The 27,073-nt window shown below is 34.5% G+C and overlaps 5 protein-coding genes across 6 annotated transcripts; 4 read left to right on the top strand and 1 right to left on the bottom strand.

Annotated features, from left to right (window-relative positions):
* The first annotated feature begins 2,019 nt into the window (after positions 1–2,019).
* On the top strand, positions 2,020–7,404 carry si:dkey-183i3.5 (uncharacterized protein LOC566445 homolog). Its single transcript, XM_058758519.1, has 10 exons — positions 2,020–2,662; positions 2,789–3,000; positions 3,741–3,801; positions 3,877–3,972; positions 4,102–4,278; positions 5,192–5,317; positions 5,405–5,518; positions 5,633–5,739; positions 5,815–6,119; positions 6,697–7,404. The coding sequence occupies exons 1-10, from the start codon at positions 2,132–2,134 to the stop codon at positions 6,714–6,716; spliced, it is 1,749 nt and encodes a 582-aa protein (XP_058614502.1). The 5' UTR covers positions 2,020–2,131; the 3' UTR covers positions 6,717–7,404.
* Positions 7,405–8,468: 1,064 nt separating this feature from the next.
* si:dkey-183i3.6 (LAT2 domain-containing protein) lies at positions 8,469–12,420 on the top strand. 2 transcript variants are annotated; one of them, XM_058759120.1, is made up of 12 exons: positions 8,469–8,992; positions 9,571–9,675; positions 10,239–10,281; positions 10,394–10,437; positions 10,645–10,684; positions 10,921–10,949; positions 11,085–11,120; positions 11,217–11,247; positions 11,431–11,474; positions 11,738–11,797; positions 12,147–12,200; positions 12,280–12,417. In XM_058759120.1, exons 2-12 carry the CDS (start codon positions 9,573–9,575, stop codon positions 12,312–12,314), a joined length of 519 nt encoding a protein of 172 aa, XP_058615103.1. In that variant the 5' UTR covers positions 8,469–8,992; positions 9,571–9,572; the 3' UTR covers positions 12,315–12,417. The 2 variants fall into 2 exon arrangements, with proteins under 2 accessions (XP_058615103.1, XP_058615104.1); XM_058759121.1 differs by having other exon boundaries at positions 8,474–8,992; positions 12,147–12,188; positions 12,280–12,420.
* A 470-nt stretch (positions 12,421–12,890) lies between these two features.
* rfc2 (replication factor C (activator 1) 2) lies at positions 12,891–16,769 on the bottom strand. The gene is made up of 11 exons (XM_058759119.1): positions 16,606–16,769; positions 16,378–16,447; positions 16,239–16,280; positions 16,044–16,150; positions 14,980–15,081; positions 14,725–14,825; positions 14,431–14,588; positions 13,893–13,958; positions 13,708–13,788; positions 13,501–13,614; positions 12,891–13,145 (listed from the first exon to the last, which is right to left on the bottom strand). Exons 1-11 carry the CDS (start codon positions 16,713–16,715, stop codon positions 13,035–13,037), a joined length of 1,062 nt encoding a protein of 353 aa, XP_058615102.1. The 5' UTR covers positions 16,716–16,769; the 3' UTR covers positions 12,891–13,034.
* Positions 16,770–18,214: 1,445 nt separating this feature from the next.
* gng8 (guanine nucleotide binding protein (G protein), gamma 8) lies at positions 18,215–26,779 on the top strand. The gene is made up of 4 exons (XM_058759123.1): positions 18,215–18,333; positions 25,012–25,092; positions 26,062–26,174; positions 26,314–26,779. Exons 3-4 carry the CDS (start codon positions 26,091–26,093, stop codon positions 26,440–26,442), a joined length of 213 nt encoding a protein of 70 aa, XP_058615106.1. The 5' UTR covers positions 18,215–18,333; positions 25,012–25,092; positions 26,062–26,090; the 3' UTR covers positions 26,443–26,779.
* LOC131529408 (syncollin-like) lies at positions 21,879–23,218 on the top strand. Its single transcript, XM_058759122.1, has one exon. It carries the CDS (start codon positions 21,988–21,990, stop codon positions 22,381–22,383), a length of 396 nt encoding a protein of 131 aa, XP_058615105.1. The 5' UTR covers positions 21,879–21,987; the 3' UTR covers positions 22,384–23,218.
* Positions 26,780–27,073: the final 294 nt, after the last annotated feature.

The following is a 27,073-nucleotide window of genomic DNA, read 5'->3' as shown; positions in this document are numbered from 1 at the left end:
TTAGCAGAACCATGTACTAATCACAACAATATTAAAGCACATTGATCTAAAAGATCATTGGTAAGATGTTTCTTTCAGATTTATACCTCTGACTCTTTTGTGTTATTAAAACACGTACTCTAATGGTTGTGATGACTCTCATGTAAATAATAAAGCTTATTTGACTACACATCCAGCAGATGAATTAAACATTTATTTGTGCAAGGCTATTTTCATGTCTTTCTGGAGTCTTCTGTATCAGTGAGCACATGCTTGGACACTCATGAAAGCCTTTGTTTCTCCTCTGGCAAAGTTTCAGCGTAATCCATGCCAACTTGCAAATCATTTTATAATCATTTGCATCTTGTTATTAGAAAGCATGCAAAAGCACAGTTGAAGACCATTTCAAGACAGAAATCTGTCCTTTTCTTATTAGCCTGGGTGTTATCTTTAAATGAGATCACACTGCATCTCTGATTGTGTGTTTATAAATGTATGAATCTTTCATCACTAATCTCAGAATTACAGTTTTCTGTAATATAATATATTTATGTATATATATATATATAATATATGTAATATAATATATGTAATATATTTAATGATTAAAAAATAGGCTGATTTTCCATCTCAGTTGACTATATGTCCAAAGATATAAAAGCATGGAATCTCCTGGATGGTGTATCAGGGTCAGGACAATAACTTTTCATATCTTTTTGACCTGGATGCAGCTGACTCTAGCATATTCAACTGCCAACTATTGTAACTGTTTATTTTAAATGGAAAAAAAAGTTGATTCCTGTAACTAAGATACAAGTAACAGTTAAAATATAGCCTGACCCAGCATTACACTCTGGAAGCTGTTACAGCATGCTGCATACCTGTCAGCAATTTTGCAGCAACTCCAATTTATCCTTTGGGTTCAAAAAAATACATTTCACCTGCCCCTCACTGTCACAGCCATCTTGATTTATGACAGGTTCCTCTTACAGGCTTGTCAGCTCAGTAACACGAAATTCACGGTTTATCTCCCATGCACGTTTGAATAAGACTAAACACGAATATGAAATGACTTTCAAAATGTCAATCATACGATGCGCTCTTGCATTAAAGGATGAATTAAATTGATCAAAAGTGACAGTAAGGATGTTTGTAAAGTTGCACAGGAAATTCTGTTCTTTTCAAGTTTCTTTTAAAGAATCCTGAAAGAAATGTATCAGTTTCCATAAAATATTAAGCAGCACAACTGTTTTCAACACTGATGATAATAATAATAATAATGAGACTATACAATAATATAAAATGACTTTCAAAATGTCAATCATATGATACTCCATTTAAACACACAAACAAGGATGCATTAAAATGATCAATACATTTCAAATTACATTTATAATGTTACAAAAATGTTCTAAGAATGTTTTATTAATGTCCCCATTATGTTATGAAAACATTATTTCTGAATGTTCAAAACGTACAGTTTTTTAAAATGTTTAAAATACATTTTATTTGGTTTACATTAGAGACAACATTTATGGAACATTCCATTTAATAATTTTGCAAACATTATGGAAATGTTCTCCAAACCTTCTGAATCAAACTTTAAATAAATAAATCCTACTAAAATGTTTCAGAGAAACATTCCATAAACAATGTATTAATGATGTTGTTGTGCTATTCTTTTTAGAACGTTTAAAAACTAGATAAACTTGAACGAACAGTCTATTAATGTTAATTGAAGAATGTTTAAAGAATCCTGAAAAAATGTATCAGTTTCCAGCATAAAAATATTAAGCAACAAAACTGATTTGAACACTGAAAATAATAATAATTAGATTATAAATAAATATAAAATTAGTTTCAATCATATTATAGTCTCTTTAAATGTGCACAGAGTTGCTGCAGGGTTTGTATTTCTCTCAGTCCCACATACCAAGGCTGTTAAATTACCTCAAACATGTTGGAGAGAAATAAGTGCCTTCAGGGGGGACGCTTGCCTGTGTGTCCGCCGGGACTTTCACTGACAACAGCAAATCTTTCTGGGCGGCCCTTCAAGGAGCTGGGTATTTAAAGAACAAAGTGTGATTGAGGCATCCTGACTGAGCACCAGGACTCCTCGGCAAAGACGTGGACCCCAGCTCTGAGTGCAGATATGACAGAGTCAAGCTTGCGTATCAGTGGGGGAGCCGTCAGATTTGGAGCCACCTATGGAGGCAACCGTCTGTTCTCTGGAGCCAGGAGAGGTGGAGGCGGTAGCTCGGCTCTGTCCCGTTCGCTCGGCTTGGTGAGAGGAGGCGGAGCAGGAGTCGGTCTCGGCCTGGGAGGAGGTTTTGGTGGAGGTTTTGGGGCTGGAGCTGGTGCGGGAGCTGGACTGGGTCTCGGCGGAGGTGCTCTTGCTCTCGGTGGAGGCCTCGGTTTGGGTGCCGGCGGAGCCAGAGCAGCGGGGCTCAGGGCTGGTTTGGCTCCACTGAGAGCCCGTCTAGGTGGCCGAGTCTTTAAAATCGGAGGCTATGGTTTCAACCCATCCTTCATCAGCTCTACCACTACGGTGGACGTCGGTGTCGGTCCAATGCCAAGCATCGACCCAACACTCCCATCACCGGACACGGTGCAGGTCACACGCTTGAAAGAGAAGGAGGAGCTGCAGGCCCTCAATGATAAATTTGCATCTTTCATTGATAAGGTGGGTAAAAGTTGGGTTTATTTACAAGCATTTTTACAAATATCAAGATTGATATTTGATATGGTCAGTAATTAGAAAAGACTTTTACAGATAGGTTCTAATGACTATAACTTTGTTGTGTCACAGGCCAGGTTTCTGGAGCAGCACAACGCAGTACTAAAAGCCAAAATTTCCATGTTTACTAACCCAGAGCAAGGTGGACCTGCTAGCACTTCCATCCTTCTGACCTCTGCCATCGGAACGTATAAATCCCAGATCGACAGCCTCACTGTTACTAAAGAGGCCATCATTGCTGAGATTGAGCACTATAAAGGCATTATTGAGGATGTTCAGGCCAGGTGAGTCCACAGAATCTGAAGAAACGTACTTTCAAGAATTTAAAAAATGTATATTAATAAAAAATTAACCAAAAGTTAGGGGTCAGTAAGATTTTTTTTAAAGTAATTAGGACTTTATTCAGAGAGAATGCATCATGTTGATCAAAGAAAACATTTATAATGTTGTAAAGGAAAGAATCCTGAAAAAAATGTAGCATATTTTCCACAAAAATATTAAGCAGCACAACTGTTTTCAAAACTGATAACAACACTGAAGACTGCTGAAATAATCTTTCACAATATTACTGTTCTTACTGTAGGAGACTTCTTCAAACCCATTAAAAAATAATACCAACCCCAAACTTTTGAAAGCTAGTTAAAAATATTGCATCAAAGAAACTTTAATTACCTGACATTAAAACTAATTTTAGAAGCACCTTTATCTTTCAATAAAATTTTTCATTACATTTGAGAACACATTTGTAATTATATTCTACTCAACGATATTAGTTCTGCCTTCTTATTGGCACTTTGTGGTTTGATTTTAATACTCTATATGAATAGTGCTCATCTCTATTGCCAAAGTAATTGTGCAAATGAGTATGTAAAGGCATTTAAACTTTCTCAAATTAGACTTTATATCTCTGACCACCTGCTTGGGTCATTGTCACAGGTAAAATATGCCCTTTGGGTAAGAAGGGACCAGACAAGAGGACAATTACTGATGAACCTGCACATTCTCTCCTTCTTTATTGTTTCAGGTATGATGAGGAAACTTCTCAAACCAAAACTCTGGAGCTTGACTGGACTGCGCTGAAAGAGGTACGAAACATACATCATCAGGATGGTACTTTAAGGCTTACAAATGAATGACTCTCACAAATTCTCCTCCATTAGGAAGTGGATAATCTCTACCTTTCCATCTTTGAGTTGCAAACCAGCATCGGTGGATTGGAGGATCAGATTGCTCTGTCCAAACAGGTGTATGACGCTGTGAGTCTGCAGGATACCTCTGTGCCTCCATTTATTTCAACATGCCTTCATTTGTTTCAGCAGTGTTAAAATGGATCATTAATTTCCCAATGGCCTAAGCTTGTGTTTGTCTGTCTGCATGTGTGTTAGAAAGTGAAAGAGGTGAGGAACATTGTGACTGGTGGTGTGAAGTCAGCAGTGTCTATCTCAGTGGATAACGCAGCCCAGGCACAGGATCTGACCTCAGCGCTGACTGAAGTCAAAGCTCACTACGAAGTCCTGGCTCAGCGCAGCAAGCAGGACGCCCTCCTCTCAGTGCAGGACAGTGTAAGAAACCTTTGCTCTTTAATATGCAAACTACTAATTCCCATTTAGAATATTAGGTACTGTAACATTTTGAAATAAGGTTGCCTATAATATTAGTTAATTATTTTTTATTTCTATTTTTATTATATATATATATATATATATATACACACACACACACACACACACACACACACACTCACACATATATAAAAATACAAACTTTTTTTTAAATGATGTATTTATTTAATGTATTGTAATTATATTTATATTTATTTTCTAATTATATTTATTTATTTATTTATATAATATTTATATTATAATATATTTATTATATATATATATATATATATAACTGTATAGTTAACATTAAATTATATCATATATCACATGTAAATTGTGTGTATGTACTGTATTATATAAATGTCTTTATAATGTGGTTCTAAATAAATCATTAACAGAAAAACGTATTAAACATATATACTATTTAAATATATTTGTATTATGGTTCAAATTTATGAACTGAGATGTTAATAAATTTAAATAATTTTATATAATATTATTTTATTTAATTATTTTAACATATATATTTAGATTGAGTTTTATAAAATGCAATTATAATATAATAGATATATTACAAAAGATTATTTATATAAATTAAGATTCATTCAGAGAAAATGTTCTCAATCTTCATTTATCTAGTGCAGTTTTAACATATAGAACCTAGTTGTAATGTGATGCCAAATACTAATACATACATTATATAAAATGTTCCTAATGAATAACTTATACCACTTCACGGTGAAACGGAGTTAATCTTTTACAAACTGCCTCCCCCAAGTGGCGAGTCCTTGTATTGCAGGTCTAATAGCATGCTTTGTGCAAAGCTAAGGTCAACCCACCACAACCTTTTTTCTCTTTTTTGGCTATTTAGCTCTCCATGATGTCTGTATCCTCTCAGCCCACGTCTCAAACACTCACCTCAGCCAAAGAAGAGCTCAGAGTTTACAAACTGCAGATTGACTCAGTGCAAAGAGAGATGGAGAGGCTCAAATCTCTGGTAAGTATTTACTATGCTATGTCACAAAGGGTTAAAACTCCCTAGATTAAAGTTCTTGTGAATAACTGATGTCCTTTCCATTAACAGAACTTGCAGTTGGAGTCTCAGGTGGAGGAGGCAGAAGTTCACACCAGCTCTCACACGGAAACATACCAGGATCAGGTTCTTACTCTCAAATCCCAGCTTGATGATCTCAGAAAGGTAAATATATAAATCAATGAAGACTAAGTGATAAACACTAAGTAATTATTACAGAATAAAACAATGAAATAATCTAGTTTGTCACTCAGACTCTAAATGTTTTTTTTTCTTTAGCAAATTGCTCATTATGGTCAAGAATATCAGGAGCTTCTCGCTAGCAAGATGTCACTGGATGTTGAAATCACAGCCTATAAAAAACTCCTGGACAGTGAGGAGAACAGGTGAGGTCGTTTAACATGAGTGGATGAGATTTTGTTCACTCAACAATCACATTGTATATCTGTCTGGTGGACCAGGTTGAAATCTGGAGGTGGTGTTACCGTGCACATGTCTAAGACTGTGGTCGGAGGAGGAGCAGCGGCTGGAGGAGGAGGTCTAGGCCTGGGTGCAGGAGGTGCAGGCTTTGGTGGAGGTGCCTCAGGCCTGGGAGGAGGTGCCGGTCTAGGTCTAGGAGGTGGATTTGGGCTGGGCGGAGGCCTAGGAGGTAGTCTTGGGGGTCTAGGCCTGGGACTCGGTGGAGGACTGGGCTTTGGAGGAGGTGCAGGAAGCTCCTTCGGTGCAGGGAGCAGTTACATGTCCTCCAGCCTGAGCAGCAGTGCCTGTAAGTATTCACAAATGTTTTCATACAAACTGTTCGCTCCAATCCGAGGCCAAAACCTGGGATTTAAAATCTAATTCAAAGCTGTAAATGAAATGAAAGCTCATGAAGATTATGAACATTTTGAAACAAAGAATAGAAGATGAGTAAGAAATATTTATGATTCTGTTTTAGTGTCAGTCACTAATCAAATAATAATAAAAATAACATATGTATTGTTAATACATTATATTATATTATGTTATAAATAAATCTGTGACATTGATTAATATAACAATACACTCTTTGGATCTTTCTAACATCATGCTGGGTATCAGGTTTGACCCAAACATGTCAAACTTAAGACACTTGGAATATATAAACTTTTCAGTTCATCTTTTCCCTCTGCTGATAATACAGTATAAATGACAATGAAAATAGAAAAGCAATTTTACTGGTGCTTTCAGACTTTAAAAGTCCCACTAACTGAAAGTCATCACTGAATCACAACTCAAATGGTAAAAATGACGTTCACGAAGGAATATTTTGCAGTGAAGTGTCATGTTTGCTCATAGTCACACTTTCCATTGTTTTCACTCAGTGTCATCCACTGTTTACTGAAGATTCACAGCCTCCACTCTTCAAGCCACAACAGAATGCTGAGCTTCCACATATGGGGCAGCGAGAAAGCTTCATGAAGAACACCTCCCATAAGTTTCGACACCATCACATACATTTAAAATAAAATGATGAAAGATCAGCTCCCCATCTTGTGGGGTGATATTCGATGAGTCTCAGAATTCTGTACTAATTTAACACCAGATCAAAATGTCTGTATTTCCAAGCATCACTTCCTGCTACAATAATAAAAAAAATAAATTCCATTCTGGTTATTACTGAGGAAAAACACAGTGGTCTTCAATCTTTCCATGTAATAACGTCAATAACACGTCAGGTCTAATAATGATGAATTAAATTCACATAATTTAATAATAATAATAAAGTCTGTCCATAAAAAATGTAATATGTGACCAGGCACCACAAAACCAGTCATATTTTTTTGAATAAATAAGCTTTCCATTGATGTATGGTTTGTTAGGATCGGACAATATTTGGCCGAGATACAGCTATTTGAAAATCTGGAATCTGAGGGTGCAAAAAAATAAATAAAAAAATTGTGAAAATCGCCTTTAAAGTTGTCCAAATGAAGTTCTTAGCAATGCATATTACTACTCAAAAATTAAGTTTTGATATATTTACGGTAGGAAATTTACAAAATATCTTCATGGAACATGATCTTTACTGAATATCCTAATGATTTTTGGCATAAAAGAAAAATTGATCATTTTGACCCATACAATGTATTGTTGGCTATTGCTACAAATATACTCGTGCGATTTATGACTGCTTTTGTGGTCCAGGGTCGCATATATGCAAACTCTAAAATTTACATATTATTTTTTAAAAGTCGGTAACATTTTACAATAAAGTTCCATTAGTTAATGTTAATTAATGCATCAACTAACCATGAGCAATACTTTTGTTACAGTATTTATTAATATTTGTTAACTTTAACATTAGTTAATAAAAACTTTGACTGTTCATTGTCAGTTCAGGTTAGCTCAGGTCCATCAAATAATAAAAGCAGATACAACTTTTAATTTTAATAATAGATTAGTACATTTTGAATTTAACATTACCTTAGATTAATTAATGCTTTATGCTAACTGATTTATTGTCAGTTCTGTTAACTAATGCAGTTAAATAATGTTAATAAATGGAAATGTATTGTGAAATGCTATTAAAATATTTATAAATACAAATAAATGAATCTAAATCATGTTTTCTACATATTGTTAAATAAATATGCTCTATTCAAACATATCTCAATCTCAATTTGATTTATAAAAACAGCAACAGTTGACCAATGTGCTGTACAATGTACAAGCAAAAATGATAAAAACAATAAGACACAAAGGGTGAAAAACAGGGCATAAAAACATCACAAGTTGTAGCTTGAAGAGAAAAGATAACGATCTGTTCCAAAGTTTAAATGCGGCTACAGCAAAAACTCGATCACCTCTGGATTTGAGCACATCGCACGCATGTAAGCTGTGCCTTAAAAATATCTTACATGTGCACTATTTTATATTTAGTTTGAAGAAGTTATACTTATACTGTATAATACATTACATGGACTTTTAATTAATTATAATGTTTTAACCCTCTTAGCATAACATTTTTAAGTATATCTCAAAATGAAGGTCCTTGTCAACTGTTACACCATTGTTGTAGTAAGAAAGCAATCTTACAAGATGCTTAAAAAGCGGAAAACATACCCACACACCACCTACAGACTCAGATGCCAAACGTCATAAACCCTAAATAACAAACATCAACCTTTCATTTAAAAAACTGTCTTGCAACCATTAACTAGCCTTCATCAGCTTCGATAGAACCTCCAACGTATGTTAGCTCATTATAAACTCAGTTTCTAAGAATTCATGTCTGAAAGACTCTGCCTTTGATTTTCTGCTCGAAATCACATTCTGCTCCATTTGAAGAAAACAACAACCAGGTTCTACATGATACTGATTGCAACAGTTTGTCACCAAATGCTAATGAAAGGGCTGCATTTCAAAGGTTTGACATTTTGTATGACAGTGAACACACATGTAGCAAGCAGACTTTGAAGCAGTTTTCACCTCTGTGTCTTGTGTGTTGCTGTGGGTTTGTGGGGGTCTTGGCTTCTTGGTGTCCGGCACGGTGCTGCACGGATGTGGTTAGATTCAGTTTGAAACAGGAAACACACAAGTTCATACTGCTCTCATTAGTCCTTCATCTGACTTCAAGCAATATCCATTAGAGCGGAGATGGAGTGAAAGGCCTCTCTAAAGGTAACAGATTACTTACTAATACTCTTCATAATTCAACGCTATGTGATTGATAGAAAACTGTGTGGCGTGTTTGAATTGCTTATGAGAAGAAAACTGCTTTTTAATTTGTAACACGGGGAGAGCTGGTTTCGATGCTATCAGATACTTGCATTTCTTCACATTAAATGACTTGTTATAAAAAAAATATATAATATATATATAAAGAAAGAAACTTTCGACGGTTACATAACTTGCATTCTGTGGTTCAGTTAGTTGCTGATGAAAAAGAAGGCTTTTCAAACACTGAGATTTGACAGTGCTTGATGGAACACTATCACGTTGAATCATCTCACATACTTAAAATTCTCTTATCTTGTGCACTAATCTTTTGTGCCATTGTGTCAGAATGGTGAGAGCTGTATTTGCGGTTGTGAATGGCTAACAAAGAAATTTGTTCTCATATGCAGATTTTTATATATATATATATATATATATATATATAGTCTATATATAGAAAATGGTAAACCTCTGAAAGTGTCAAAGGAGATTTAAGAGAATTATATCTTCTAAGGAAATCTTTTTGAATCTTTTTATTCAAGGCATGATTGAAGTCCAGAGCCAGCAAGGAGTTCTCCTTGCTATTGTTTCTCTGGCCTGCCTTGGTTGTATTTATGCTCTATGTCTGTGCTGCGGAAAGAGATCTTGTAAGTAGTCAGACATCGCAATACTTTCAGCTAAAATAAAATCCTTTTTTTTTCTTTTTTTTTTTTCTCAGCTCTTAATTGTGCACTATATATATATATGTGACCCTGGACCACAAAACCAATCTTAAGTCGCTGGGGTATATTCAGCCAAAAATACATTGTATGGGTCAAAATTATTGATTTTTCTTTTATGCCAAAAATCATTAGGATATTAAGTAAAGATCATGTTCCATGAAGATATTTAGTAAATTTCTTACCGTAAATCTATCAAAACTTAATTTTTGATTAGTAATATGCATTGCTAAGAACTTCATTTGAACAACTTTAAAGGAGATTTTCTCAATATTTAGATTTGTTTGCACCCTCATATTCCAGATTTTCAAATAGTTGTATCTCGGCCAAATATTGTCCGATCCTAACAAACCATACATCAATGGAAAGCATATTTATTCAGCTTTTTAGATGATGTATAAATCTCAATTTCGAAAAATTGACACTTAAGACTGGTTTTGTCGTCCATGGTCACGTCTTAGTCGTCTAATGTTGCTGTATTTTATTTCAAGCTATGAAACAAGAGGACAATGACCTGTATGACCAAGATGACTTGTAAGAAAAATGTTTTATATATTTATAAGTTAATTAACAATTACACAGTATATATACACTATATATATATATATATATATAATTATTCAATTATGTTATTTTTTGTGTTCAGCAATCAGGACAGTGAATATGCTGAAAGCAGAAAACATACGACAGGTAAACGATGTCCACTTTTAAAACATTCTGAAGAGGAAAACACATCTCATTATTGACTTATTCTAAAGATGAAACACTGACACTAAATATATTAATAGAAAGCACATACTTTTACACACATTTTCTGTCAGAGGAAAGCTGAGATTCAAGATGCGCTTTTCATTAGCCAAGAATGAGATTTTATTCATATCGTGTCTATATTTTTAGTGCAAAGACCAAACCAAAGAGAGATGCCTTCAACCTCAAGGTGAGATCTTTTTAGCAGTAGTCAGTGCAGCTACTTGTTGTTTATTTAGTGTTATTTACTTTTATATTCACGTCCACTTTATTGGGTGGGGGGAAATGTTTCTGTACATAACTGAAAGCATTCAGAATCTGTAATGATTAACTGAACAATATTAACTGCCATCTTTGCGTAATAGTCATAATAGAAAAATCAAAATTAAGAAAATGTTAGATGCGTGATAAACTTTATTTTCACAGGCGATCACCGATGAACAGGCCTGTGAATAGTAAGAATTTTTCTTTTTAAATTTGGGATGTTTAAACTTATCTCTGTGGTCCCAATTTAGGATGTCTTTTTCTAAAATGTATCCAAAATTTTGAGTGGTTTATTTGTTTATTCATTTATTTTTGTTTCCAAACAGGTGACACCCAATGGAGTTATCAAAACCTTACAGATGGTAAGATCCATCGCTATTGCGATCGTAAGACATTACGGCATCCATTTTTAAATACAAACTTATAACCTACAGTAATTCATGTTTTTGTTTCTGCAGTAGAAAATGGCATCTTGGAACCAACATATGTGTGAGTATTTTTATTTTTATTTTTTTGTGAGGAAAACAAGTCTACAAGATACTAAGCAAAGACTTTCTCTCTTTTTTTTTGTAAAGTCTTTCTGTAAAGTCTAAGATTTTACAAAAGCTAAGCTTGCTCAAAATTATTTGTACATTCTGTCTTTGATACACATACGTTTTTTTTTTTTTATAGGGACCCAATTCCAAATTCGCTTTATGCAAACGAGGACGACACAGGTAAATGTGTGCTGGTGATTGTCATTGTCTAATGCAACCATTTCACACAGTTCACTCTCTTCAGTTGTTCACAGGAAAAATGAGGTCAAGTGACACATTTTAAACTGAGCACCAAGAAACTTGTAAACATGCCAGAAAAAAAAAAGAGAGAGGCCACTAATCACAAAACTGAAAAAGTGCTCACAGATGTGTGATTCACTGCACAAATGAACAAAATGCTTGAAGCAGTTGTTTTAATGAAATGCTTCATTTTATGGATCCAGATTTGGACACAGGAACATACGAGAATGTTTTTCCAACACCAGTCGTGCAACTTGACTCAGGTTGGTGTTTTCAGTGATTCTCGTATCTGTTATTAGCTTAGAAAATTACATTTGGTACCTCTTTATAACTTTCATCAATAACGATAAACAATAACAATGCTCAGTTACAATGTCACCCAGGACTCAACAGTAAGATAACATGTTATCAGAACAGTAATCCAGTTATATATTATATATATGTAGCCTATCTATCTATCTATCCACACACATATAATACATTTGTTCTTTTTTAAAAATATTTTTTATTTAAAATACATATAATCGAGATTAAGAACAATTTGAGATTTTAACTTTTTTATGGTTTTTAGAAAAACATTTCTTTGCTTATTGTTTGACAATGTTTTTGCAGATAGCTGCAATTATGAAAACTGGGACCATAGATGCGAAGATGGTAATATTTATGGTAACCAATAACATTAATAAAACATTTTACGATTCATTTATCAGACAACACCAATGACTTTTCTTTCCTCTTTATTCAGATGAACCAGACTACGTGAATGAATTCAAACAGTGAATAGGAACCATTTCTTGTATCAGAATTTTGATCTTGGTTGCATTTACTGTTATTAAATTAAAATGTTAAAAAGTGTACTGCTTGACCTCTTGAAGGAGTCAATTAAGATGTGAATGTGCGGTCAACTCTGTGCTATAAACTACTGCAAGACGTCTAAAATATTTTGCACAACACAAGTACTAAACATGAGAGATACACATCAAGAGCTGCGCAATGAAAATTTTAAGCCAGTTTCATAGAGATGTGACAAATGAGTCAGATGAGTACCCTGCCCTTTTCATTACAAATGAAACAAAAAGCTACCAGGGCAAGAGGCAAGAGGCATACAAATAAACAGTGTAATGTGGCATCTACATCTGCTCTTGATCATTGATTTCCTCCCTTGCTCTGAAATGGTCATTGGCGTCACTTGGTTGAAATTGAAACCTCTAGAACTGTCACTTGTTCTGCTATACTAGTTCTGACATATGGTACAACGTGGAACTGCCTCAAATTCTCACTAGGTAAATGGAATTCATTCCACTATGCTAAGTACTTTTGACACCAAAAACAGGCCATCACTCACAAACATCCAAAGGATTTTGTACATTTTTATTAATGTAATTTGTCATTTTTACAACTATGATTTTTTTTTTCTCAAAATATAAAAGTCTTAGTATATGTTCTGGAAATTAAGAACAATGAGGCTGAAGTGTGATCATTTCATGGCATCTCTTGTCTTTAGCTTGCATCAGGTGCCGCCGTCTTGCTGCACAGGCGACCCAACAGCCCAGCCATCTGTAACAGAGAGTTCACTCCTTCTGCCACTTTCATATGCGTGTAGCCGATTTCCTGGAGAATCAAAAGTGTAGTTACAGTGTAGTTAAAATAAACATAGTACAATTCCTGTTTTTATTAAAGTAATTTTTCCCAACATTAAAACACTTATGCCACAACAGTAGCCAATTAATAGCTAATCTATTTTACGTAGAGCAGGTCACCTCATGTGGGCTAACATGTTGAGACCAGATAACAATAACTGCATCTCTGTAACATCACTGATATATGATAGTTTCACATCGAATGGTGAAAACATGGACTCTATTGTGTTAGATGTCATTGCAATATATACAAATACATTACTAAATTAAACTTTTAAAGCTAATGTAAATGCTGCTTAGGGAGACACTACAAGGGCGATACACACCTTAATATATTCCAGCTTTAAATATTCTGCCATCTGAAAGGTCTTACACACTCTAAAGATGTTTCCTATGATGTCCTCTGGTGAGTATCCGAGTGACCAAAGCTGCTCAATGATCTGTTGAGAGACGCACCATTTCTGTCTTACTCAGGGTCTGTCATTTTTTTTAACTGATCTTGAATATTTTCTAGGGCAAATGTTTCGTGGTACCTTGTAGGCTTCATCAATGTTGGCGTTGACACAGTGTTCCAGCATGCTTTTAACCAGCAGAGGATGTGGCTCATCACACACCTGCAGAAGCAACAGTGGTGGTACTTTATCACCAACACATTTTTATACGGAAATGATTTCCATGCATTAGAAAAAGACAAAAAATAAAATTAATCCAAAAATACCTTGAACACATTTTCACTGTTGATGTAACCAAATCCAGAATTTGTTGACTGCAAGTTATTCAGAGCCTAGATGAAATAAAGTTTAAAAAAAATTAAATATAATAATAATAATAATAATAATAATAACAACAACGTATTAACATTGCAGGTAAATAATAATAAATTATTAAAAAGGTTCATATTAATAATAATAACAATAATATTGTTTACTAAAATGTAAATTGTTTATTAAAATTTATAAACCTTAAATATAAGTATATAAAAAAGAAAAATGTGCGTTACAACAACAATAAATTAATATTTGCAGGTAAAAAAAATAAATTAAAATTAGATTGTTATTATTAATATTGTACATTGTAGAATGAAGAATAACAACCTAAAATGTGAATTTATTTTATTATTATTTCCCTACCTAAAATATTAATTAACGTTAAATGAATAAATTAACATGTAATATATAATTTGTATTATTATTAATTATTTTTTATTATTGTTGTTCATAACACACATGAAAATAGAAAAAGATAATTGACCTGACCTGTCTCATGTCCCCTTGAGCGGTGAAGATGATGGCCTCTAGGCCGTCATTGGTGACATGCAAGTTCTCCTTCTCTACCACCTCCGTCAGGCGCATCATGATCTGGTCGTCTCTGAGTTTGCTGTAACGCAGCACTGCGCAGCGGGACTGGATGGGCTCTGCAATCCAAAGAGAAGATAAACTGTTGTGTGTACGCTGCCATGTACTTCAGTGTTCTAGTTCATTTGAAGCATGTCATCAAAGATTTAAATGTCAATCTATTACAATCAGTGTTTTATGTGCCGTGTCGCTCACCTATGATCTTATCTGATGCATTACAAGCCAGAGCAAAGCGTGTGGTTTTGGAGTAGATCTCCATGGTTCTTCTGAGAGCCTGCTGGGCTCCATCGGTCATGCTGTTTTAGAAATACAAAAACATAGCTGCATGAAGCATTTTTTTTTTTTTAAATGTATACATTTTTAAATATATATCTCTAAAATTATTATGCAAATTAAATCTAAATCTCTTTTATTAAAAATCTATATTTTTAAGAAAACAATTACTCTTACCTGTCAGCCTCATCCAAGATTATAATCTTGTGGCGACCTTTAGGGAGTGTAACCTTTTGCTGGGCAAACATTTTGATTTTGTTTCTCACAACATCAATTCCACTAAAATTAATAACAGACAATTAAACATTAATTAACAGACATTAAAATAAGAATATGATCATCCAAAATATTGGATGTACAGAAAACTTGTTGGAAAACACTCAGCTTAAAGGGCTAGTTCACCCAAAAATGAGTGACGTTTATCTGCTTACCCCCAGGGCATCCAAGATGTAGGTGACTTTGTTTCTTCAGTAGAACACAAACGAAGATTTTTAACTCAAACCGTTGCAGTCTGTCAGTCCTATAATGCCAGTCAATGGGCACACAATCTTTGGGAGAGAAAAAAACATGCACACACAAATCCAAATTAAATCTTGTGGCTCGTGACGATACATTGATGTCCTAAGACACGAAACGATCGGTTTGTGCGAGAAACTGAACAGTATTTATATAATTTTTTACCTCTGATGAACCTCAATGTCCGACTGTCACAACATCCAGCGCATGACACGTCAACCTGCTCTGGCACATAGACATATATACATAGATGCCTCATTAGCGACTGTTTCTATGGGCTGCGATACATAAGGGTCTACGTATATATCTATATATATCTATATATATATATATCTATGTTCCAGAGCTGTTGACGCGTCACTCGGCCGGATGTTGTGGATGAGCTCAGGATGGTTGGACATTGAGGATTATCAGAGGTAAAAAATGATATAAATACTGTTCAGTTTCTCGCACAAACCGATCGTTTCGTGTCTTAGGACATCAATGTATCGTCACAAGCTGCAAGATTTAATTTGGATTAGTGTGTGCATGTTTTTTTCTCTCTCAAACATTCTGTGCCCATTGACTGGCATTATAGGACTAACAGACTGCAACGGTTTGAGTTAAAAATCTTCGTTTGTGTTCTACTGAAGAAACAAAGTCACCTACATCTTGGATGCCCTGGGGGTAAGCAGATAAACATCACATTTTCATTTTTGGGTGAACTATCCCTTTAAGTTTCTTACCGGTCATTTGAGGCATTCAGCTCAAGCACCGCATCCTTCATAGCTGGACCAAGAAGAGCTCGAGCCAAACACAAAATGCTGGTTGTTTTTCCAGTGCCAGGAGGACCCTAAACAAACATTATCTTCATTTTGCATAGTGACATATCATTTGTAAATTCAGATGGCACCTGGTTGTGAAAGCATATTTTAACTTACAGCAATGATGATGTTGGGCACATTTCCTTCTCTTGCAAACACCTGCGACAATAACAGGGCAAAAGAGGAAACATGTCAGCACTTCAAGAAGCTTAACCTTACTGACCACATCAGACAAATCAGTATGTAACATACCGACCTCCAGTCTACTGACAGTTTCCTCATTTCCAACTATTTCATTCAGCTTCAGAGGTCTGTATTTTTCAACCCTGTTAATAATAACGACACAATTAATAATCACACTTATTCATCCCAGCGAACATGCAGCTGCAGAGGAAAGCGAGCTTGGCAGTTGCTGTAAACATAGCTACAGGCTTGCTATCTTTAGCGACATTAAAGTGATTCAAATACAGCTCACAAACAGTACCATGGTAGTTCATAAGCATTCGTTGAGGGTTTTGGTGCAGAATCATCCTTTTTAGGCGGTCCGTCGGCTTGACTTTGTTCACTCTCTGTCTCTTTCATTTCAACATCCATGTTTCTTGTGAGTAGCGCGCGTTCCCGCCACGACAGGAAAAAAACAGATCTGAAATGACGCCACTTCCGGCAACGGGAGCCCGTGACTTTCTTTTTTATAAACAATACAAAATAAACAATACTGGTATGTAACAAACTGGAATGGAAACAGGAAAAAATTAAATAAATAACAAAATGAACTAATAAAATTATAGTTTATATTCCTTTAAAGAAAATACGTTAAAGGAACACTAACAATATTTTAGATTTAAAAATTTCTGTAGGCTATTTTACACCAAAATGTTACAGAATTAGCACAATGCCTGACTAGATAATGTGCAAATAGCCTATTGCAAAAATTATACACACTATATCTATCTATCTATCTATCTATCTATCTATCTATCTATCTATCTATCTATCTATCTATCTATCTATCTATCTATCTATCTATCTATCTATCTATCTATCTATCGTGCCATTTCTGTCCCAGGACATTGTAGGTACAAACAAGCATAAAAATTAACCATAAAATACATTTTATTATTAAGCAAAGTTTCTGCAAATTTAAAGTATGCATTTTTTTAAAATTATTACAAATACCTAAAACACTGAAAATATAGCATTTTTACATGCCCCCAGTGTCTAACGCTACATTTTAACATGAAATATAATGTTTAAAATCCTTCAGAAATCATTTTCACTTTGCACTTTGCATATACCTCCATATCCCATCTGTGCTTTAAATACATTTATTTCAAAATAAATGTATAATATTTTGGATAAAATACATTATATCCGTGTCCCCAGGTTTTCACTCAGTCCTGTTTCCCTAACACATTTCCTCTAAAAAACTGGGAAAATTACACAAGACACATTTTCAACATAATATTGCAACATCTGGATCTTCTGAAGGCAATGAAAGCATGTGGTCTTATTTTCTTTTCTGTATATTTGATGATATTGTAACGGTGGCTGGGAGCGTCAATATAAATATACTGCCCTACCTAAATTATTTCTTAGATGTTACTTGTTTATTTTAAAAACACAAATCTTTGTTGAATCACTATAATTTGCTGAGTATTCTCATAATATTAGCATGTACTCCATGTGGCTAGATTATATGTATTTGCTAATTTTATCCTAAAATCTCAATCCTGTTACTTTCATTCCTGTTACTCATATATTCTAAACTTATATATAGCAACAGAGTAAAAGTAACAGGAGAGAGTAGTGTCATCAGATTTATTAATGTAAATATTAGGCTACATCCATATTAATCTAGATACATTTGAAAATGCATCTTTTTCTCAACGTTTTGGCCTTCTATCCACACTGAGAAAATGTTTTTGCCAAGAGAAAACGTATGGTTGTTCCTGCATTGTTGTTTTATATTACATTCCTGCAAGAATGGCAGTAAAATATAATTTTATTTATCTATTATTTGACTCATTAACATTCTTGTCATGTCAGAAGTGACCAAACTTTCAGTTTTATGGACCTCGCCATCTTTGATATTACTTCGGTCACTGTTGCTATGGTTACTGGTAAGGAATGCGGGCTTGCACGTTCATACAGACAGAATTCCAAACGCAACTTTAAGCTGCTGTGTGAACGGGACATTTCGAGACTCACACCTGTAAGTAAATGCGGTTGTCAATCCCAAAAACTGACAGTGTGAATGTAGCCTTAGTGAGTGTAACCGTTTTTACAGCTCCGTGACACAACCCGTCAAAAAACGCCGCAGAATAAGCCTAAAAGTTATCTATCTATCTATCTGTGAATGAATGAATGAATGAATGAATGAATGAATGAATGAATGAACGAAAATACTGACCTGCTTTTAGGTTTGTTGAAACTAACCTTCAGAGCATCTGTTGGCCCATCTAAAGTTTCTCACACTGAAAATGGATCGTCTTCATTCAAATCTAGGACAATCCCTAAAGAGAGTGAAAACATGAAGATGATAATGGCTTTATAGCTGCTCTGAATACACAATGCCCGACCCCAAAACAAGTAGATTCTACTGTAGATACCGTTTGCAACAAGATCTGTACCTGTATGCACAAATAAAAACTGCAGAAATTCCCAAACTAAATCACACAGCCTGACATGCTGTGCAAATGACCTTTTTATTCATAAAACAATACAATTATAAAACATTATAAAAATGAATGTAAGAATAATTTAACAAAATTGCTTATCATTCTCGATAAAATAGCCTAGGTCAAAATGTAACAGAATTAACACAATGCATCAAGTAGTCTATAGTTTTTCAGTGCGGAATATAAAATTGTGTGAAATATGGTGTCAGTTACAATAATAGTAGTAATTTGAATGAAAATTACAAAACCATTTACAGTAAAACAGCACTATTAAGACTCAGCAAGAATGACAGACAAGAGGCTGTTTTCATCTGAAACAATATTAAGTTAGATTACATTAGAGTAAATTAGCTATCTGATGGCCAAAGCTGTTTGAATTCTCAACCTTCAGAGCATCTGTCAGTAAACCAAAGGATTCTCAGTAAGTTTGTTTTAGCTCTGTGCCAGGTTCATGCAACATGATGCTTATCTGCTCGCTGTTCTGTTCTTTTTGGGTTTTCTTTGGCATTTTTTTTACCACCAAGTGAAGAAAACTTGTTTGCAGATTGGAACAATTCAAAGGACATTAATACGCATAATATCTTAAAGAGAACACTTTTCAGATCAGTGCTCAATGTAGTCAGTATACAAGCATTATTTTATCTCTCTAAGTGATATTTTAAGATCATCAAATGAATTAAACATAGCATGTGCAGGGAATCTCTGTAAGCACATTATTCATAAACATTTATTTTCTCTTTCTTGATTCTTCTGAATGCAACATTAGTCTACACTGCGTTCCAAATTATTATGCAAGTAATATATCATTAGGATTTCGGTACAATAAAGAGTCAGATTTTTGTTTGTGTTGTTTTTCACATCTTTTTAGTTAACTGGTATCAATCTCAGACAGGTTTGTTCAACAGTTTGCCAGTTCTTCTTAGGTAAATGGAAACCCTACTTAAAGAGGTTGTTCCACATTATTAAGCAAGTTACAGTTACAGTGAGGAAGAAAGATCTTTCTGAAGATGAAAAGTATGAAACAATGCAATGTCTTGCAAAAGGCATCAAAACAAACATTATTTCTCGAAAAGCAAATAGAAATTATTGAACTGTCAAAAGATTTGTGAGTGACTTAGAGCACAGAAGATCTTGGTCAGATAAAGATTTATTGAGGAAAGTCTTTGTCAAACAAATGAACTGTATTGTAATACCAGCTGTAAAAAAAAAAAGCCACTGCTGAGCAGCAAACAGGTGTTTGAAGCTACTGGAGTCTCAAGATCCTCTTCATGCAGACTGGCAGTTGTGTGTAAAGCTGCGTTTCAGTCACTGCTAACCAAACCTCACAAAGAGAAACCTGCACGGTGGCTGTAGAAACACATGAAGACTTGTTTTTAAATAGTTTTATTCACTTATGAATGCTGCAGTACAATGGATGGTCCAGATAAATGGATTTCTGATGAATGGCCATCCTATTCCAATGAGACTGCAACATCAGCAAGGAGGCGGTGGGTGATGATTTGGGTTGGAATATTGGGAAGTGAGATGTAAGGTCATTTTAGGGTGTCAAAATGACTTCTGCAAGATATGTGGCATTCATAACTGACCATATTCTGCTGTGGTATAAAATGAAGAATAGTGCTCTCGGAAATAAAAGGATTTTCATGCAGGACAACACACTATGCCATGCTGCATAAATACCATGGTGATAAACAGTTTGAAAATTTATTTCTACAGCCACCGTGCAGGTTTCTCTTTGTGAGGTTTGGTTAGCAGTGACTGAAACGCAGCTTTACACACAACTGCCAGTCTGCATGAAGAGGATCTTGAGACTCCAGTAGCTTCAAACACCTGTTTGCTGCTCAGCAGTGGCTTTTTTTTTACAGCTGGTATTACAATACAGTTCATTTGTTTGACAAAGACTTTCCTCAATAAATCTTTATCTGACCAAGATCTTCTGTGCTCTAAGTCACTCACAAATCTTTTGACAGTTCAATAATTTCTATTTGCTTTTCGCGAAATATTGTTTGTTTTGATGCCTTTTGCAAGACATTGCATTGTTTCATACTTTTCATCTTCAGAAAGATCTTTCTTCCTCACCATATTTCATGAGAACTGTAACTTGCTTAATAATGTGGAAAACCTCTTTAAGTAGGGTTTCCATTTACCTAAGAAGAACTGGCAAACTGTTGAACAAACCTGTCTGAGATTGATACCAGTTAACTAAAAAGATGTGAAAAACAACACAAACAAAAATCTGACTCTTTATTGTACCGAAATCCTACTGATATATTACTTGCATAATAATTTGGAACGCAGTGTATAGTGACATATAATCAACTAAACTAATCACATTAACATCCAATAATGTATGTGACAAAATTAATGTCATTTTATGGAGTAACAACCTACACAATCATTTTAATTTTGGCATCCAAATTTGAACTCAACCTTTTAAAATCATGCTAACACCAAGATTATGATATAGTGTTAGATCTCATTATTAAACATTTTATTTATAGAAGCTCAGATATAGTGATACACAGTCAAATGTTACAATCTTGTTATCAATGAAATGCTTTGTTTTAATTGTTGAAGATATATCTATAAATTTTCAAAACTTTAAAAAATTCCAAATATTCAATAACACTCACATTTCTCTACTGCTGTTCTAAATGATGATTCAGTTATTGACAGAAAGTCACTGTATATTGCCGGTTTCCACACGTTGTTACATAAGTGTCGGCACATTCAGACATGGCATTGTGGTTTGTAAACATCTGTGATGTTTGTTTGTTTTTGTTAAAATTACATTCTCAGTTCACTAAAACTAATTAAAAAGACAATAAACAGAACATACAGTAAGTCTAAAAAATTTAACAATTTGTATGTTATGTCCAACTGAATTACTGATAACCCATTTTATATAACCCAAATCTTTTCAGATATATTTTTAAAAATGAGCAAAAATATTTGTGCTAATATAGATTTAATATAAATACATGTAAATACACATTTTGCATTTTTTGCAGAATTGCATTTTTTTTTTTTTACCTGTGTGTGTGAAAGAACTTTGTGTAAAATCTGCAGATGACCTTCACAGAGTCTGTTGGACAATCTGAAGTTTCTCACACACGTCATTCGTGTGGAGAAACTCTGTGTATATAGGTCAGTGCAAAAGATCTCTTTTCACTCAACACGCTGAAAACATGAAGGGGGTCATCGCTCTTCTCCTGGCAGCTCTGTGCTTCGAGGGACTCAATGCAGAATGTCCCGACCCAGCCACACTGAAAGATGACTATGGAAGCAAGCTCTGTGCCCAGATGTTTGAGGACAGCAGCTACTACTATGATGAAAGCTGTACTGGCAGTTTCCTGTACGTTTATCCCGATGAAGACATCCCCATCATGTCATGGGCTTGGAATAACCGGCTTTCTTCTCTTGTGGTGGGCCGAGGCTGCTCCCTGACTGTGTGGTCTAAATCCAAGAAGGAAGGATATAAGAAGAAGTTTTCTGCTGGCATCGTGTACCACCTTAAAGAAGTGCAGAAAGGCCTTTTTGGAGACTGGAACGATTCCATCTCAGGATACTACTGCACCTGCTAGACGTGAAGCATGAAGGCTGAAGACAGAGGCTGAAAGGACATTAAGATATAATGTCAAAGACACAAGAGAACAGCTGTAACCCTGGTAAATCTGTTTTCAGATGTAAAATTCTGCTCTGTAATTCTGCTTGATTCCTGCAAGTGAATTAAACACCACATGTTGCTGCAGGGAATCTCTGTATGAACATGATGCAGAAACATTCAAGACCTGGTGCGTGATTCTTTTTTATTGAATTAAATGTAATGAAACAGTCTCACAAGGGTTTTGAAAGTATTGCAAGATTGAGTCAAGTTTTGAAACCTAACCTTTTAGTAAAATGAGTTAATAAAACCAACATCAGTGCTTGAAATTTGAAAGCGAAATCTAATTTCACTTTTATGCATTGTTATTCCTGAAAGTGAACACATTCAAAAGTAGGTAAATATCAAAACCATTATACAGCAGTTCCAACAGTTCAAAAAGAAATAATCCATGCATCTAGTCGTTCATGAAAAACAGATATTTGCAACTGCTACATAAAACTTTAAACCTTCAGAATGTGTCTTAGTCAACCTGAAAATGTTCATGTCTCATATTTTCATGGATTTATTCTCTTTCTCTCTCTCTATGAGGGGACACTTAATTTCTAGCGATTATCGCCGATTTGATTGCACAGATACTATTTAAACTAAACTGAGCTAGACAATGACATCTCTGAATTCAATAATGAAATGCCTTTAACTGAAAATTGAGTGTTTAATCTTATCATTATACATTACTGACACTCTATCCTCCAATTTGATACTGTTAAGTGCTTTGACACAATTTGTATTGTTAAAAGCGCTATATAAATAAAGGTGACTTGACTTGACTATGATCACTTCACTTTTGTATGGAAAGTTGGGATTAAACAAACATGAAACAAACAATAACAGTTTTCCTAAAACTGATGCACATTAAAAAATATACATAATTAAGTGCACATTAGAATATATCCTATTGTGAGGGTCACCACAACAGAATTTGTTTTTCTTTCAATCAGTATTTTTTCTTCAGTAAAAGCATCTAAACATTTAAAAGCGAAATATACGTGCTTTAAAAATTTTAATTGTGTAAGCTAATATTAGGACTTATGTTTAGAAATTATGTTTCCCTACTTCATGTTCCCCTCAAGTCATTTTTCTTTTTCTTGTTTTAAGCATAAATCGAAACAAAAATTTAGTGAGGTTTATGTGTAAAACAACCTTAGGAGAATTTTTTTTTTTTATTAAAAAAAAATTATAATAATTTGAAATTATATAAATATGTTAAATAAAAAGGTAACACTTTACAATAAGGTTCATTAGTTAAACATTAGTTAATGTATTAACTAACATGAACTAACCATGAGCAATACATTTGTTACTGTATTTACTAATCTTCGCTAACGTTAGTTAATAAAAATACAGATGTTCATTGTTAGTTCACAGTGCATTAACTAATGTTAACAAGATTTTAATAATGTATTAGTAAATGTTGAAATGAACATTAACAAAGATTAATAAATGCTGTATAAGTGCAGTTTATTATTAGTTAATGTTAACTAATGTAGTTAACTAATGAACCTTATTGTAAAGTGTTACCAATAAAAAATATATTTGTTCTCTGAAAATGACAGATTTTGCAGTTTTTCTTCTCAAGTAAATTTATGTTTTATGGATATTTAGATTTTTGAAATGCACCTTACTCAGAAATAACCTGTGTGCAAACATTTTACTACAACCAGTAGTGGCGAGTTCTTAAATGCGTATCCAAATATACTAAGTCCTGTAGCTGTATGATTAAATATTTAAATGCCAAAGCTGATTGTTGTAGTGAATTTTCGGTACCTAATTCAGTGCTGGATTTAGCTACAATTTTCACATCTGCACTAACATGTAGATCAATAAATCATGTCTGAGAACAGCTGCTAATGAGCCAGTTGACATTAAAGCCCTGGAGAAGAGCTTGGAGCCACCTGCAGTGAGCTCAACGGGCAATCCTTCCCCAGGTACTAATGATGAGAACTGAAACACTTAACCAAAGCATAGTTTCTCTCCTGGTGTCACATCCTCTGGGTGGGATTTGTATCAAGAGGGACATGTTAATCTAGTGTGCAAATATTTACTTTTCACAAATAATAAAAGATCAAAAAATAAATACAGAGAAACAATAGTGCAAGTAATCACATGCAGGATTAATAGCTTTCTGTCTTGACAGGTTGCAAACATTTGTTTGAGTCGGGCATGAAAATTATCATTTGGTGTATAACTTTAGCCCAGACCCCATGCTTTTATATACTCTACAAAGAATTAAAATGATTCTCTTTTACTGAAACCATATTGCATGAATTATTTGATCTTCTTCAGTTCAATAATTTATGAATGTTTTATCTGTCTGTTGAAACTACAATTTTTATTCAACATAATAGCTCAGTGCAGCTTATTGTGGTGGCAGGTATCACTCATACGCCATTGTGCATGACTGAGATATTCAGCTGAAGGTCACACCCCATGATGCCTGTGACTTGCCTCTTCAGCCCAATATGGGGGAGGAATAAAAGCTAATTATAAGAGGCGGCAGCCTTTCCCATCCCTCCATTCCTTACTATCTCTTCATTTACTCCTGCAGGTCGTAATGTGTACAACAAACTATCTACGATAACAAGACTTTTCTTCTGCTAGAATCACGGATAAATCTGGATCAGCTGTGGTAAGTCATTAAGATATATAAGCAGCATGCTGTATTAAAAATAGATAATGCTTTGTAATATAATGTAACATACAGTAACTGTAATATAATACGACAAACAGTTATGCCACATTATATTGCATTGCTTTAGAACTGCATAACTCAAATTTTGGTGGTGATTTGATTTCCATATGGAAATATGTTTCTGGTAACAAAGTTTCCGTGTGCTAAATTTATGAAGAAAAAAGTTAAGTGCCCTCAAAACTTTTCTAAAAATGCATAAACCGTTCATTTCAATAGAACCTCTCAGACAACATATTGTTCAGCTTTTGAGCTAAAAGTAAGCTGTGTGAATTTTGTGAAATTGTCACTTTAATGTTAAAGTGTGAAGCATATTATATGACTGTATATTAATAAGCGAGCAGATTATTTGTGGTCTCTAGAGGATTTCTGCACTCCTCTGTTTCACCTCTCCCTCTGAGCCTCATCCAAAGCACAACCAGCTGAGACCCAGCAAAACAATTACTGCAACTCTGCAACAGAGATGTCTTTAATAGCCTAGAGGAGCTAATAGCTTTGTCTTCTTAGGGAACTAAAATATCAGACATCTGTAGAACTGGAGGTGAGTTGTTATCTATACCAACCCCCAGAAGACCTCAGATGATGCCAACCCTCAGACAACATACAAAACTACCAAATTTTGCTATAAGTTTGATCGCAACATATAATCATTGCTGTTAACAGTGTTTGATTACACAACATTAACTAACTGCTTGATTTTTACCGTATATTTCTGCCATATGGACATCAACTTGAGATAGTCACCACTGATAAGCTACTACTAAATATAATGTAGAAACTTTAATTTTCTGTAAAGCTGCTTTGCAACGATTTGCATCGTGAAAAGCGCTATACAAATAAACTTGAATTAAATCTACCAGATGCATTTAGCTGGACTCTCCTGGGGTTTGTTTTGCTGTATTCCTGCAGGGTTAATTTGGTGTCTACAAGAAAGCAGAATGTCTAATAACATGGCCAAGATTGCAGATGCACGAAAAACAGTGGAACAACTGAAATTGGAGGTTAATATTGACAGGATGATGGTAAGACGCATCTTTATGCTAAATAATTTATGTTAGATTTATTCATTAACATACTCGATTACAAAATTATTTAAAATTATTCAAGAGGAAAAGAAAATACACAGAAAAGCACATTTATGGGATGTATCTCTTTGCACAGGTATCTAAAGCAGCAGCTGAGCTGATGGCTTACTGTGAGTCCCATGCAAAAGAGGACCCCCTGGTGACCCCCGTACCATCCTCAGAAAACCCCTTCAGAGAGAAAAAGATATTCTGTACAATTTTGTAGATGCTATTTATAGGCTACAAGGTTTATTGTTTTATTTTCAAGATATCCCCAAGACCTTAAAGGGATAGTACACCCAAAAATTACAAATCTGTCATTAGGTTAATTACTCACCCTCATGACATTCCAAACCCGTAAGACCTTCGTTCTTCTTAGGAACGCAAATTAAGATATTTTTGATGAAATTCGAGAGCTTTCTGACCCGGCATAGAGAGCAATGTAACTCAAATGACCCAGACCCAGAGACGCAGAGTAATAACATCATTAAAATAGTCCATGTGACATCGGTGGTTGAACTGTAATTTTACGAAGCTACGAGAATACTTTTTGTGTGCAAAAACAAATACAACAAAACATTTTATTCAACAATTCTTCTCTGGTGTTATATGGACTATTTGAACTATGTCCTTACTACGTTTCTGGGTCTGGGAACATTTCAGTTGCATTGCTCTCTAAGCTCTTATGGAGGGTCAGAAGCTCTCGGATTTAATCAAAAATATCTTAATTTGTGTTCCGAAGACGAACAAAGGTCTTATGGGTTTGGAACGACATGAGGGTAATTAATGACAGAATTTTCATTTTTGGGTGAACTATCCCTTTAAACAAAATGTTTCTTTGATTTCATAAATGTCAC

Source organism: Onychostoma macrolepis, chromosome 21, assembly GCF_012432095.1.
Source record: "Onychostoma macrolepis isolate SWU-2019 chromosome 21, ASM1243209v1, whole genome shotgun sequence".
In the NCBI taxonomy this organism is placed as follows: domain Eukaryota; kingdom Metazoa; phylum Chordata; class Actinopteri; order Cypriniformes; family Cyprinidae; genus Onychostoma; species Onychostoma macrolepis.
This window is presented reverse-complemented; position numbering and strand designations above follow the sequence as displayed.

Excerpts from the sequence above, each read along its gene's own strand:
- si:dkey-183i3.5 (XM_058758519.1), top strand. The coding sequence starts at position 2,132 with ATGACAGAGTCAAGCTTGCGTATCAGTGGGGGAGCCGTCAGATTTGGA. Across the intron at positions 3,973-4,101 it reads CCAAACAGGTGTATGACGCT|AAAGTGAAAGAGGTGAGGAA; the intron begins GTGAGTCTGCAG and ends CATGTGTGTTAG. Across the intron at positions 5,519-5,632 it reads AGCTTGATGATCTCAGAAAG|CAAATTGCTCATTATGGTCA; the intron begins GTAAATATATAA and ends TTTTTTCTTTAG.
- si:dkey-183i3.6 (XM_058759120.1), top strand. The coding sequence starts at position 9,573 with ATGATTGAAGTCCAGAGCCAGCAAGGAGTTCTCCTTGCTATTGTTTCT. Across the intron at positions 10,950-11,084 it reads GATGAACAGGCCTGTGAATA|GTGACACCCAATGGAGTTAT; the intron begins GTAAGAATTTTT and ends GTTTCCAAACAG. Across the intron at positions 11,798-12,146 it reads AGTCGTGCAACTTGACTCAG|ATAGCTGCAATTATGAAAAC; the intron begins GTTGGTGTTTTC and ends ATGTTTTTGCAG.
- rfc2 (XM_058759119.1), bottom strand. The coding sequence starts at position 16,715 with ATGGATGTTGAAATGAAAGAGACAGAGAGTGAACAAAGTCAAGCCGAC. Across the intron at positions 13,959-14,430 it reads CTCAAGGGGACATGAGACAG|GCTCTGAATAACTTGCAGTC; the intron begins GTCAGGTCAATT and ends TATTTCATCTAG. Across the intron at positions 13,146-13,500 it reads TAAAGCTGGAATATATTAAG|GAAATCGGCTACACGCATAT; the intron begins GTGTGTATCGCC and ends TTGATTCTCCAG.
- LOC131529408 (XM_058759122.1), top strand. The coding sequence starts at position 21,988 with ATGAAGGGGGTCATCGCTCTTCTCCTGGCAGCTCTGTGCTTCGAGGGA.
- gng8 (XM_058759123.1), top strand. The coding sequence starts at position 26,091 with ATGTCTAATAACATGGCCAAGATTGCAGATGCACGAAAAACAGTGGAA. Across the intron at positions 26,175-26,313 it reads TTAATATTGACAGGATGATG|GTATCTAAAGCAGCAGCTGA; the intron begins GTAAGACGCATC and ends CTCTTTGCACAG.